This window comes from Hemicordylus capensis, chromosome 1 (assembly GCF_027244095.1).
Source record: "Hemicordylus capensis ecotype Gifberg chromosome 1, rHemCap1.1.pri, whole genome shotgun sequence".
NCBI classification, from domain to species: domain Eukaryota; kingdom Metazoa; phylum Chordata; class Lepidosauria; order Squamata; family Cordylidae; genus Hemicordylus; species Hemicordylus capensis.
The window spans coordinates 219,324,318-219,336,721 of record NC_069657.1 but is presented as its reverse complement, the minus strand read 5'-3'; the positions used below and the strand labels follow the sequence as shown (position 1 = coordinate 219,336,721).

The 12,404-nt window shown below is 44.9% G+C and overlaps 1 protein-coding gene across 5 annotated transcripts in view; it reads right to left on the bottom strand.

Annotated features, from left to right (window-relative positions):
* AOX1 (aldehyde oxidase 1) overlaps positions 1–12,404 on the bottom strand; it is a 99,067-nt gene that overhangs the window by 76,858 nt on the left and 9,805 nt on the right. For all 5 annotated transcript variants that reach the window (XM_053284122.1, XM_053284126.1, XM_053284121.1 and 2 more), the window contains exons 3-8: positions 10,435–10,531; positions 8,620–8,728; positions 7,271–7,397; positions 7,107–7,168; positions 4,998–5,078; positions 2,564–2,644 (exon numbers count right to left, since the gene is read on the bottom strand). In XM_053284122.1, the coding sequence (XP_053140097.1) occupies positions 2,564–2,644; positions 4,998–5,078; positions 7,107–7,168; positions 7,271–7,397; positions 8,620–8,728; positions 10,435–10,531 (557 nt within the window). The remainder of the gene's footprint in view (positions 1–2,563; positions 2,645–4,997; positions 5,079–7,106; positions 7,169–7,270; positions 7,398–8,619; positions 8,729–10,434; positions 10,532–12,404) is intronic.

Here is a 12,404-nt window from a genome sequence, read left to right as displayed (position 1 = left end):
AGGGCACTTCCAAGGGAAGCAGAGAATGGCAAACAAAAAAAAAAAAATCCTCATCACCATCTTGTATGCTCTGTGTTGCGAAGCTCTGGAAGTCTTCTCCAGTGTGGGTGTGTTTTCCTGGCATGCTGCCACTGCTTTAGTCAGGATATCAGTTACTGCCAACACTTTAAAATCCACAACAGTATCAAAACAGTATGCATCCTCTGCATCTTCTTGCCCTGTTTCCCCACCTTTTGGATTCTCCACCTACCTGCTGTGGGGTAAAATTAGAATCTTGCTCATCACCAAAGCTGGGATAGGAGGGTGGGCAAGGGGACCAGTGTAAAAACGGAAGAGGAGGTACAGCTGCTGCATCCTTTTCTTTCGAGTGGTTTGGAGTCCCCTATGTGAGGGCCCCAAAGACAACCAAACAGAACCATCAGCAGTCCACAGTGATGTGTTACAAAATGTGATACATTTCGTGGATAAAATAGCTCATATCTGTTCTGACTTGGATGCTCAGGTTTTTGCAGCACCAGAACTGGATGCTACCAGTACACCATCTGGTCTGGTTATATTGGATGGTTTTCAGACTGCGTTGCCTGAGGAGCTGAACAGTCTGCTTGGAAGGCTGAGGCCTACCAAGGGCTTGCTCAGCCCTTGCCCTTTATGGCTGAAGGCTGCTAGGTGGGACTGGGTCCATGAGTGGCAGGGATGGTGAATGCCTCTGATGCAGGGGGTGGTGCCCCCTCAGATGAAGGAGGCAATCATTAGGCCCTTCCTTTAAAAAAAAGAAAAGAAAGAAAGCCCTCATTGGACCCAGATGATTTAAATAACCTTTGGCCTGTTCCTAACCTTCCCTTCTTGTGCAAGGTGTTGGAGAGCATGACGGCGTCTCAGTTCCAAGTAGCCCTAGAAGATGAATCTAATTACTTAGATCCTTTCCAGTCTGGCTTCCGGCCTGGATATGAGATGGAAACTGCCTTTGTGGATGACCTCTGCTGCAAGATAGACAGAGGGAGTGTGACTCTGTTGATTCTCCTGGACCTCTCAGTGGCTTTCAGTACCATTGACCATGATATCCTTCTGGGTCATCTCTCTGGGTTGGGACTTGGGGGCATGGTTATACAGTGGTTCCACTCCTACCTGGAGGATTATACTCAGAAGTGGGTGCTGGGGGATGCCTGCTCCATCCCTTGGCCTATGGGACACCACAGGGATATATTCTGTCCCCTATGCTAAACATCTACATAAAACCTCGGGGAGCAGAAGCATAGCTAGGGGAGAGGGGGCCCATGTTCATCCCTCTTTCTGGTGGCCCCCTCAGAGCAAAGGAGACAATGAAGCAAATAGGGAGGGGTAGAGCTGGGGGGACCTCAGGAACTGGGGCCCCCAGGTTCTTTGAACCAATTCGCTCAATTATAGCTACACCCGTCTGGGAGAGGTCATCTGTGGGTGTGGGCTGCAGTGCCAATATGGTGATGACACCCAGCTCTACCGTTTTTTTTTTTTAAGTCAGCAGACACTAGGGAGGCAGTAGATGCTCTGATCAGGGGTTTGGAGGCTGTTCTGGAGTGGATGGGGGCAGAAACTGAATCCAGATAAGTTGGAAGTGCTCTGGGTTGGTAAAACTGATCACCCAAGTAGTGAGGTAAATCTGGTCTTGGACGGGGTCAGACTCCCTCTGAAAGACCAAGTCCGCAGCTTGGGGGTGTTTCTGGACCCAATGCTCTCCTTGGAGGCACAGGCGGTGGTGGTGTGCCAAGGTGAGTTTTACCAGCTACGGCTGATATGATGGCTGCAATGCCATTTGGAGTATTCGGACCTGACTTCAGTCATTCATGCTTAGGCAACAACTAGACTGGACTATTTCAATGCACTCTGTATGAGGCTGCCCAGTGCCCTTGAAGACAGTTAGGAAGTTTCAGCTGGTCCAGAAGACTGCTGCAAGGATGCTCGTGGGCACAAGTCATTTTATGAGTGTTACACCCATTCTGTGCCAGCTTCATTGGTTACCAGTCTGCTTCCGGGCTAGATTTAGGTTGCTGGTCTTGACCTTTAAAACGCTACACAGCTTGGGGCTGGAGTACCTGTCGGATTGCATTTGCCCATATGAACCTGCCAGGGCCTTTTGCTCAGTATCTCAGGTCCTGCTCATGGCCCTGCCACTAATAGAGAACTGGTTGGTGGGAACTAGAGACAGGGCCTTTTCGGTTGTGGCCCCACGGCTTTGGAATACCCTCCAAAGACGTTTGCCATGCTCTCTCCCTCAGCATTTAAAAAAAAAATTAAAAACACATCTTTTAAAAAAGGGTTTTAAATGTTTTATCTGCTGCTTATATCTAATAGGTTTTTCAGTTCTCAGTTTTAAGCTTTTTATTAATACTTTTTATTTTGAAACTTTTAAAATTTGTAATTTTAACTGTGGCTTTAGCTGGTCTTTTAACTTGTTTAAGTTTGTTAATCTTTACATTTATCTTATTAATATTGTGAGCCCCCTGAGCAGTAGTGTATTGGAGGGGCAGGGTATAAATATTCTAACTAATAACAATAAACAATAATAATATATGCTGTTGTTTCTTACCATGAGTTCTGGTGGAAATATTAGTTCTTGAGTGGGATCCAAGGGCTGGAATTCTTCTGCAGAAAACAGTGTTGTACAAGTCTTAAAAAATCAACCCAAAAAACAAAAATAGTGAGCATCATTCATTTGACTTTAAAACTTTTGACATGAAAAAAGTGTGCGGAACTCCACAGAAATCAACAAAATAGTTGCTTTCTAAACAACTGTTTAAGCCCAGTATGTTTCAGTTTTGGCCTGGAACAAATGGTTATTTATCACTATGGTTGGCTACTGTGACCAGCAGTAGGGCTACAACTCTTTCAGTAATAGTGGCTGGAAGGAGCACTCTAGGTCTGGCTACCTCATCACCTTTCTTTCTTTAATGATTGGTTTTACTTTGTTTTAATTGGTCTGTTTTTAAATGGTTTATTTTAATGGGTTTGTGTACTGCTGAGAGATATTTGCTTAGCAGTATATAAGTGCAATAAATGCACAAATAAGTACATAAGCAAATACTGACAGGCCTTTTATCTGAACTATGCGGCACCTACATGATCTGAACCCAGAATTTATTTTTTCCTGTCAGGGTTCACCCCTGCTATATGTGAAATATTAAAGAAAAGAGTGCCTTTGACCACATGCAGAATGATTTCCTTTCATTGTCGAATAAGCAGAAGCAACCCCCCTCCCCCCCGAACACATCGAAGACAAGGGAGCTGGTCTTTTATGTCAGAGAGTGTTACTTCCTTGGCACCTGCCGCTGTACAGAGGAAGCACTTCCAGAACCCTTCTTATCTTCTGGGATACAGCAATTGTTTCTTTTGGGATAGTCAGGTAACAAACAGTGGCGGCACCCGCACACAAATTGAGGGGTGCACAGAAGAGGCAAAATGCATTTATGGGTGGGCAATCTGTGTCCCACATACTAGATTTCTGAAACAGAAATGGGGGGAGGTGGGAAGGGGTGCTTGCTCCACTCTGGAGTTGTCCTTGGTAAGAAGGAGACACTGTTCTCCGACTAGAAAAGAATGCATGAAGCAGATTTTATAGAAGCTGTTTCCTTCTGAACAGAAGAATTTTTTTTAAAAAAACATGACTGTGAAGTTATAGGCTTTTTATTTAAAGATGATCATCCGTAGGCAATGGTCTGGAAGATAAAGCAGGATGAGGAAATGGCTTTGTGCTTGTGCTTGCAATAGGCCACATGAGTTGAAGGAGTTCCAGTCCTGAGCTCTGCCATGCTGAGGAGCGCCTGTGGGTTGTATCTACTCTTATTTACATTATATTGGTAGGGTTTGGGGTTTGTTTGTTTTTTAACTGGAAACTGTCTGAATCCTTAGTCTGAACCATCTGAAGGCTGGCTGGCACTGCATTTTGCAAACAGTGGCAAACATCAGCGACTAATTATGCATATATGGAGCAAAAACAGTGACTAATGATTAGGGGTGTGCACGAATCAATTTTTTTGTTTTGATTTGCACCCGAATCAAATCATCCCTGATTTGTTTTGGGTTCGAATCTGCCCCCGCAAATCACCCCAGATTAGATTTGTACCCAAATTTTTCAAATCCAAATAAGAGTGGATTTGCTACCAGAGTATCTACTCTCAGAGCACCTGAGAAACAACAAAACCCAGTGCCCCATGGGCTTGTGGGTGGTTGGCACCCTATGTAAAACACACCACCACTCGCTCTGGGCCACCTGGTGCCCCCCAGTGGAGTTATGAGGATGCTGAAATCCCCATTATTCTCTATAGGAAAACACTTAAAGACATGACAACTACAAAAATTCTTTAAAAATCACCCCTTTGCCCAATATCTTTGAAATTTGGGTGGTAGCTTCCACCCATTGGGCACTACCGCCCAACCCACTTTGGACACAAAATGGGGGTCCAAATCTTCAAATTTTTCAGATCCAAATTGGGGGTAATTTGTACCTGAATCTGGACAATTGAGAGCAGGGGTGATTTGTTTTGTCTACAAATCACTCAAATTGGCCAGATTCAGGTACAAATCATTTTGTACCAGAATCGTTTTGCACATCCCTACTAATGATGCACATATGGAGCAACAAATAAAATAAAACGCCAAACCCAAAACAAAACCCAAAATGTATGCACTGTTGTAGTCCTGCTGTTGCATCACAGAGACTTACAATTCCTTCTGTCTGCTGAAGTGCTCTGTGTGACCCAGAAGTGGAAGGCTGAAGGTCTCAAAACCCTCAGTGGTCTACTTCCAGGTGACATGAAGAGCTTCTGTGGAGAGCGAAGGAATTGGCAAAGTCACTACCTACACGAGCCTCTGTGCTACAGTGGCAAGGTGGCTAGCAGTGCACACGGGTTTTTCACTCCACTTGAGTACCATTTTGGGGATGCTGGAAGCAAAGCACTCTTATCTTCTTATGGAAGTCTTACAATGAAACAATAAAGGAGGGAACGACTTCATCTGCAAATCACCTTCTTTTCCTTATTAGGTAAATGGTCTTCTTGATCCAAGCAACAGTTCCCATTCTCTCGACTTTGGCAACAAAATGATTCCTGAAAAATAAAACCCCTTTATTATCATTACAGCCTTGAGGGCATTAATAAAAAGTTGGGAAGACTTCCAATGATATGAGAAGGGCTTGGACTGAGCTCTTTGCAGGACAGATATCAAACATGCATTCCAGGATGTGTGCATTGCATGTCTCTGTGACCATACTATGCAGGTGCAAATCTGGCACTGCACAGAATTCAGCATCACAAGCACCTCCATCTTCTGCCTTTCTTTAAAATCAAGAGCACAATTCAGCCACCCAAAGTTAAGCACTTACAAGGCCCATGGGTGTTGCTGGCAAAAATTTAAGCATGTGTACAGAAACTGACGGGGCTTTAAAAATGCTTCACTTTGGCTGGATTGCTGACATTGGAAATGTCTTGTTAATTGTTGACACTGGGTGTTGTAAGCATGGGGCTGCAGCTCAGTGGTAAATCACATGTTGCGCATGCAGAAGATCCCAGGTTCACTAACAGGCAAGTGGGGCTGGGAAAGACTCCTGCCTGGAACCTTGGAGAGCCAGTGTCAGTCCGTGCAGACCATACTGATCCAGATGGACCAATGGTTTGACTCAAGAGAAGGCAGCTTCCTATGTCTGCCTAGCCCCTATGAGAATGAAGACACACCTGAAAGTGGTTTAAGCAATGCCTGGTTACATCTTAAAAGAGGTAGAGAGGTGAGTGAGCAGGGTTTCACTGGCTGGCAGCAGCACCATGCATCACTCTTTGTTCCTCCCCCTGCCAAAGAAATGCAGAATAAAGTATGCTAACTAAAAAGCAACACCCAAATATGCTTAAACAGGTCACAGAATTCAGAGTTGGAGTTATTTGGGTGCAAAATACTCCCGCCCCGTACAAAACCAGGGATGTGCCTTCCATGAGGCCGTCGTCTCAGGCACAGGGGCAGGGAGGGGCGCAGGGGACAGTAAGTGCCCCACCTCCATAGGCACCACCCTGCCATCCACTGAAGGTTGCTGCAGTGGACAGCAGGGTGGCACCTGCGGTGGTGGTGGTGGGCTGGCACTTCCTGTCCCCCGCACCCCTTCCTGCCCCTGTGCCAGAGGCAACTGCCTCCCCCTGCCTCACGGAAGGGCTGTCCCTGGTTCTATGCTAGGGGGGAAAGTCCATGTTTTGTACCAAAATACAGTAACTCAATTTCAAATGCAGAGGCATGCTGTTGATCTCCCCCTCCTTGCCCCACCAAGGCCCACCACTTCTCTCTCACCCCAACTAGAGCTAGGAATGTCCCTGCCACCACTGCCTGGCTTGATGACATAAAGTGAGAGTGGTCCCATGCCACCATCTCTGCCTCCACAGCATGACCTGAGAATGCTAAGCACCCACTGCAGACTGTGAGAGTGGGCGGGCGGGTGCAGAGTCATACTGCCCTTCACCTCAGGCAACAGAATGTCTTGGGCCATCCCCATATGGAACACCGACAGTTCGGTCTACATTCAATAAAACCTAAGTTGGCAAGCACTGGCAATCCGTTTTGTATTCATAAATGGCAGTGGAATCCACCGCAATGTAAAACTGTAGCAGGGGGAGTAAAATTACACAGAAATAAGAAGACCAAGTGAACTTTTCACAATGGAACATCGTTGATGGAAATTTGGATCTCTGGTTAAGACTAAAAGCTCCCTGTGAAGCAAGTTCCATAACAATTTTTATAACAAATTCAGATTAGTCGCATGTCCCCTCAGATTACCATGAAAGACTCAATGACGGGTATCAAGATGGGCATGAATAACTGCACTGTCTGTGCATGGGAACGTCTACGCTTCTCCCTTAAAGCAGCCGCAGCCGCAGCCTGTCTCCCTCAATGCCCTCTTCCAAGGCTGGGCCCATTTGAGGAACAGCCCTAAGACCCAAGGCACTGTTCTCACCCACTAAAATAAGTTCTGGCCTTTCCCCAGTATTGAAAATCACCACGGCACATCTAAAACAAATAGGCATTGTACACCCACACATTATTCTTTTTATCATACCACCCCCTGCCCCCACCCCTCTCCTTCTCCCACACACCCCTACCTTGCAGAAAGTATTACAGCCATCGATAATAGGCCTGTAGCCAGTGCAGCGGCATAAATTGCCTAGTTAAATGAGAAAATAAGCGAGGTTATTTCTTCTAAGCAAATGAGGTCCCAGCAATGGATTTCGCTTCTCAGCTTTTTGCTCGCCAGAACAACACTTACCAGCCAGAGCTTCAGTTATCTGTTCTGACGTGGGTTCCGGCTGGTTGCGCAGTAAAGCGTAGATGGACATCACCATGCCAGGAGTGCAGAAGCCACACTGAGAACCATGACTTTTCGCAATCCGTTCCTGGGACAATGTAAAACCTGCTGCAGGATAACTAAATTCCCTTATTCAGATCTTTCTCAAAGCACTCCTCTGAGCAGAACATGTAATTGACAGAGTTATACCATTCTTATTATCTATCAAGTTTGCCATACAGACTTGGCTTAGTGTTTCCAACATTGGCACCTAATCCTAACGAAATACGTTGTAGTGGCAAGACATATAACAGTATGGGATGGCTATTAAAAAACAGGGTGGCTAGCATGGCTTCCTCAATAACACAGGCAGCAGGAGTTTGTGGCATGCCTGGCAGACGCAGGGGGGCCTGTGGGTCTGGCTGTGGCATAATCAGGTCCACACTCTCGCTTGTCAGCGTTGTTTATTGCCAGCTGACCAGGTCAGCAGACCCAGGGCAAAGTCCAAGCCTACGAGGGCTGCCGAGGCACTGCCGGGCACCCCAGAGTAGCCCTATCTCATACTCTGGACTCAACTTATTCATTTACTTCCTTAGATCTAGCCTTTCAAATCCAAAGATCCACTGCAAGGCAGCTCACAAAAACTATTTCTCAGTGCTAGTCACTTGAATGACTAAAACCATTTTTAGAAGTCAGCAGTAAAACCACAAAGAGCTAAAATCCATAAGCCACAGAAACAGCATTCAGATCACCCACCGATGTTCTGACCAAACAAACATTCTAACCAAACCCCTAAAGATAAAATAAATACATTGGCCATCACACTGATAAAACCAACAAAATGGCTGCCGTGTGTGTGTGTGTGTGCGTGCGCACACACACGCACAAGGCCTGTACATTGCAGGGGCTCCACAGTAATAAAGGCTTGACCACCCCCACTGACAGAGCTGATATGGGCTTTGCCCTCAGTGCATCATTGTCCCAAACACAGTGCTTTATTTCTTCAGATATTAGCAGCTGGAGCTTCTATGCAGCCAGACTGAAGTAGCCTGCAAGACTGGATCCCTTTTTGGCTTGGTGGGAATCCTGCCACTGGCATGCCATGGCCTGCTATATTAGTAGAACAGCTGTGATACAACTGGAATAGGGTGGGGTTCCCATATGTGTCCTGCCTCTAGGAGCTGAATGTGGACTTCAGCTGCATCTTACTCTATGTGCATGATCAAAGGTTGGATTGTACTCCACAGTGAATCATCTCAGCATGGCTGGTGGTGATTGAAATGCACAGGGAGCCAAGAAAAATCATTTTAGATGCGATGGCATGTATTTACCTGAACGGGATGAATCCTGGTTTTGGTAGTTCCAATTCCTTCCACAGTGATAACTGCAGTACCATATAATGAACATATGGGAATCAAGCATGCATTGGCTGAATAATGACTTGGATAGTAAAGGAGAATATATTTGCCATAGTATACATCACAGTATTTATCTGTATAATTATAAATATATTAGTGGCAGAAGTGTGGAGAAAATTGGCATTTGTATTTAAATGTTGATCATCTCAGACATGTTTGTGATGACCAAAGCCTCTCAATGAGTTGGAAAACAGCAAGTCTTTCCCAAATGCCTAAATCTTTGAAATATTTCACTTCCATATATAGTGTTCAGGAAAGGAAAGGAAAGGCAAAGCAAGGAAAGGAAAGGTCACAAGATATTCGAAGTGGCAGCCAAGAACATACAGGTGAAACTCGGAAAATTAGAATATCGTGCAAAAGTCCATTAATTTCAGTAATGCAAATTAAAAGGTGAAACTGATATGAGACAGACGCATTACATGCAAAGTGAGATAAGTCAAGCCTTAATTTGTTATAATTGTGATGATCATGGCGTACAGCTCATGAAAACCCCAAATCCACAATCCCAGAAAATTAGAATATTACATGGAACCAAGAAGACAAGGATTGTAGAATAGAACAATATCGGACCTCTGAAAAGTATACAGTGTACTGTGCTTGATTGGCCAGCAAACTCACCTGACCTGACCCCATAGAGAATCTATGGGGCATTGCTGAGAGAAGGATGAGAGACATGAGACCAAACAATGTAGAAGAGCTGAAGGCCGCTAATGAAGCATCCTGGTCTTCCATAACACCTCATCAGTGCCACAGGCTGATAGCATCCATGCCACGCCGCATTGAGGCAGTAATTGCTGCAAAAGGGGCCCAAACCAAGTACTGAATAGATATGCATGCTTATATTTTTCAGAGGTCCGATATTGTTCTATTCTACAATCCTTGTCTTCTTGGTTCCATGTAATATTCTAATTTTCTGGGATTGTGGATTTGGGGTTTTCATGAGCTGTACGCCATGATCATCACAATTATAACAAATTAAGGCTTGACTTATCTCGCTTTGCATGTAATGTGTCTGTCTCATATATCAGTTTCACCTTTTAATTTGCATTACTGGAATTAATTGACTTTTGCACGATATTCTAATTTTCCAAGTTTCACCTGTATATTGGAGAAGGAGACATTTTACATGGGTTTGTTCATAAAATGGCTGCATGAACCCTCATCTACAGCACACATAGCATATCAATTACTGTTTATCATTCATAGGGTGATCAACATGCCTCTTTAATGGGTGGTGTGTGGAAGAAGGGCTTGTATACTCCAAGGAGCTGGGGGCAGAGGGAGGAATGCTACACATTTCTGTACAGGGAGAGACATCACTTCCCTCGGAAATTCCTGTCAGTGGGGCTGGGCCAGCAGTGTCAGGTTTTGTCCTCACTGCTATGGTGCCCCTCAGAGCAATGCTTTACTTACCTACTGGGCCAAAAGAACACCATTGACTGATATGGGAGAAAAGTAACGGCCTGCTTTCCAGGACAGCCTGGAGGAGAGGGCTAAACCTCGGCGACCCCTGTCTTGAAGCATTAAGCCTGTTTTTCTCAACATAGCCCAGCCTGGCTTCTGTTGCTTCTTCATGCTAGAGCATGCATGATGCAGCACTGCAAACTGTCTGACAGACAGATAGAATGGCACAGCTACAGAGTCACTTTGCAAACAAAACCCATCATCCCAGAAAGAGAGGAATTGCAACATGCAGTTTACATCCTTAAGCAGTTCTCATAAGGATACACGATCTTCTTAGTAACTGGCTCATATCTTGATATCATCACAGTGCATGCACCACAGCCACCTCCACCACAGCCAGACTTGGTACCTGTGAGACGGACTGAAAGAGCTCCAGTTAAGGAGAAAAGGTTTCCTTCTTATTGGAGCCATCTGTGTGTGCTCATACTGTACTGGACGCACAAGAATAAGCTAGAGCAATACTGCTTTTCAAGCTGCCTGGGCCTTAGTGCTTCAGCTTTTAGACTTCTCAGTTCAGACTTCATGTACTCCCATAGAACATTTGGGCTCTTTTTTTTTTTTAGAAGCTACGTCATGTCCTCAAGTCTTCCTAGCATTTCCTTTTGTCCTACTGGCTATTTCACAGCTTGACCATTATCAGTTTGGTAACCCAGATTTCCTACAGCTACGGACTTCAAATTTTACAAAGAAAATTTACAGAGCCACTTAAATGTAATGCTGCATTCACAAATGAATTAAGCACCAAAATCTGGATTTAAAATTACTTAAGTGTGTGTGTGTGTGTACACACACACACACACACACACACTGCAATAACCCATCAGTGTTTGGTCTCCATGGGACTATAGGAGGTAAGCAAAGATGAACTAGAATAGGGGTTCTTAACTTGGGGTTGACATCCTAGGGGTCCATGGGGTAGGTTCAGGTGGTCCGTGGAAAACCATTGCCACACTCAATTTAATTTGCTTGCTAGTGAGCCAGAATAAATGTCTTGAAAATAACTATCCTGAGTGCTTGTTTTCTTCCTTCTAATTTTTACTTGAGCCTTATGAAAATATACTGATCTATATATTTATTATATTTGTACACTGCCCCAAACTTCCATCTCAGCAAATTAAAACAGACATTAAATCCTTAAAACAATTTAAAAGCACAGGTCTAGTCAAAACGCTTGCATGAAAAAAATGTGAATTTAATTAATTAATTATGTAAATAGGGCGGGAGTCCATTGGTAATACTTGAAGATCTGTGAGGTCTGCAGGTGCGAAAAGATTAAGAACTCCTGAACTAGATCCCCCCATAAACAGGACTGGCCCTACCATGAAGCAGGAGGAAGCAGGCTGCTTCAGGCAGCAGACGGTGGAACAGTTCTCAGGGGCGGCACAGCCACCCACTCAGCACCCTCTCCAGGAAGAGTCTACAGAAGAAGGAAAGTGAAACCGTGTCTGTCTGTCTGTCCATCCGTCTCCCTCCCTCCCTCCCTCCTTATAGTAAGAGATTTAAAAGGAGAAAAGAATTGAGGATTGATTTCAATAGGAAAGAAGAAGAAGGGGAGGGAGAGGACCACCTGAGGCAGCAAAATGTCACGGGCCCACAACTGCCCTAAGAACTACCAAGCCTCACCTTTTATCTTGTTTTCTTTTAAATGGCACAAATTACAGGCACCTGAAGCTGACAGTGCTCAGCTGAAACCAGCATCTCTTTCAATTAGGGATATTTTTTCCTCTGTAGGGTGCTTTCCAGACTAGACCCTACAACGGGGTCACATTGTATGTCAGAAGTGTGCTTCCACACATCCTGCATCGTGACACCGCAGTCCTTACTCAGACAGCAGGGTGCCGTTCACATTTCCAGTGCCTTGTTGCGAATTTAATCGCTGCGATATAGAGCAAGGACGTCATACATCCGGCGTGGACAAGTTGCTGTTTTTTTGGATTGTTAGTTTCTGCAAGACTGCTCCCCTGCTGTTTACATCCCAAATGCGACTTGCCTGAACGGAGGCATTTTGCTGCTGTTCCAACAGCTTGTCTGGAAAGCAACTAGGAGAGAAAGTGTCACTTTGGGAGGAGGATTTTGATCACAAACACAGACCATGGGGAAAGGCTCCTCAGAATTGCTTGTGCAAACAAATTTGTACACACACAGACAGGCTGCATTTCAGTTTTAAAAACCAATCCAGATCAATTATGTACAGTTTGGCCCGTGTATGTGTGTGTAGACTCTGGGCTTCCACT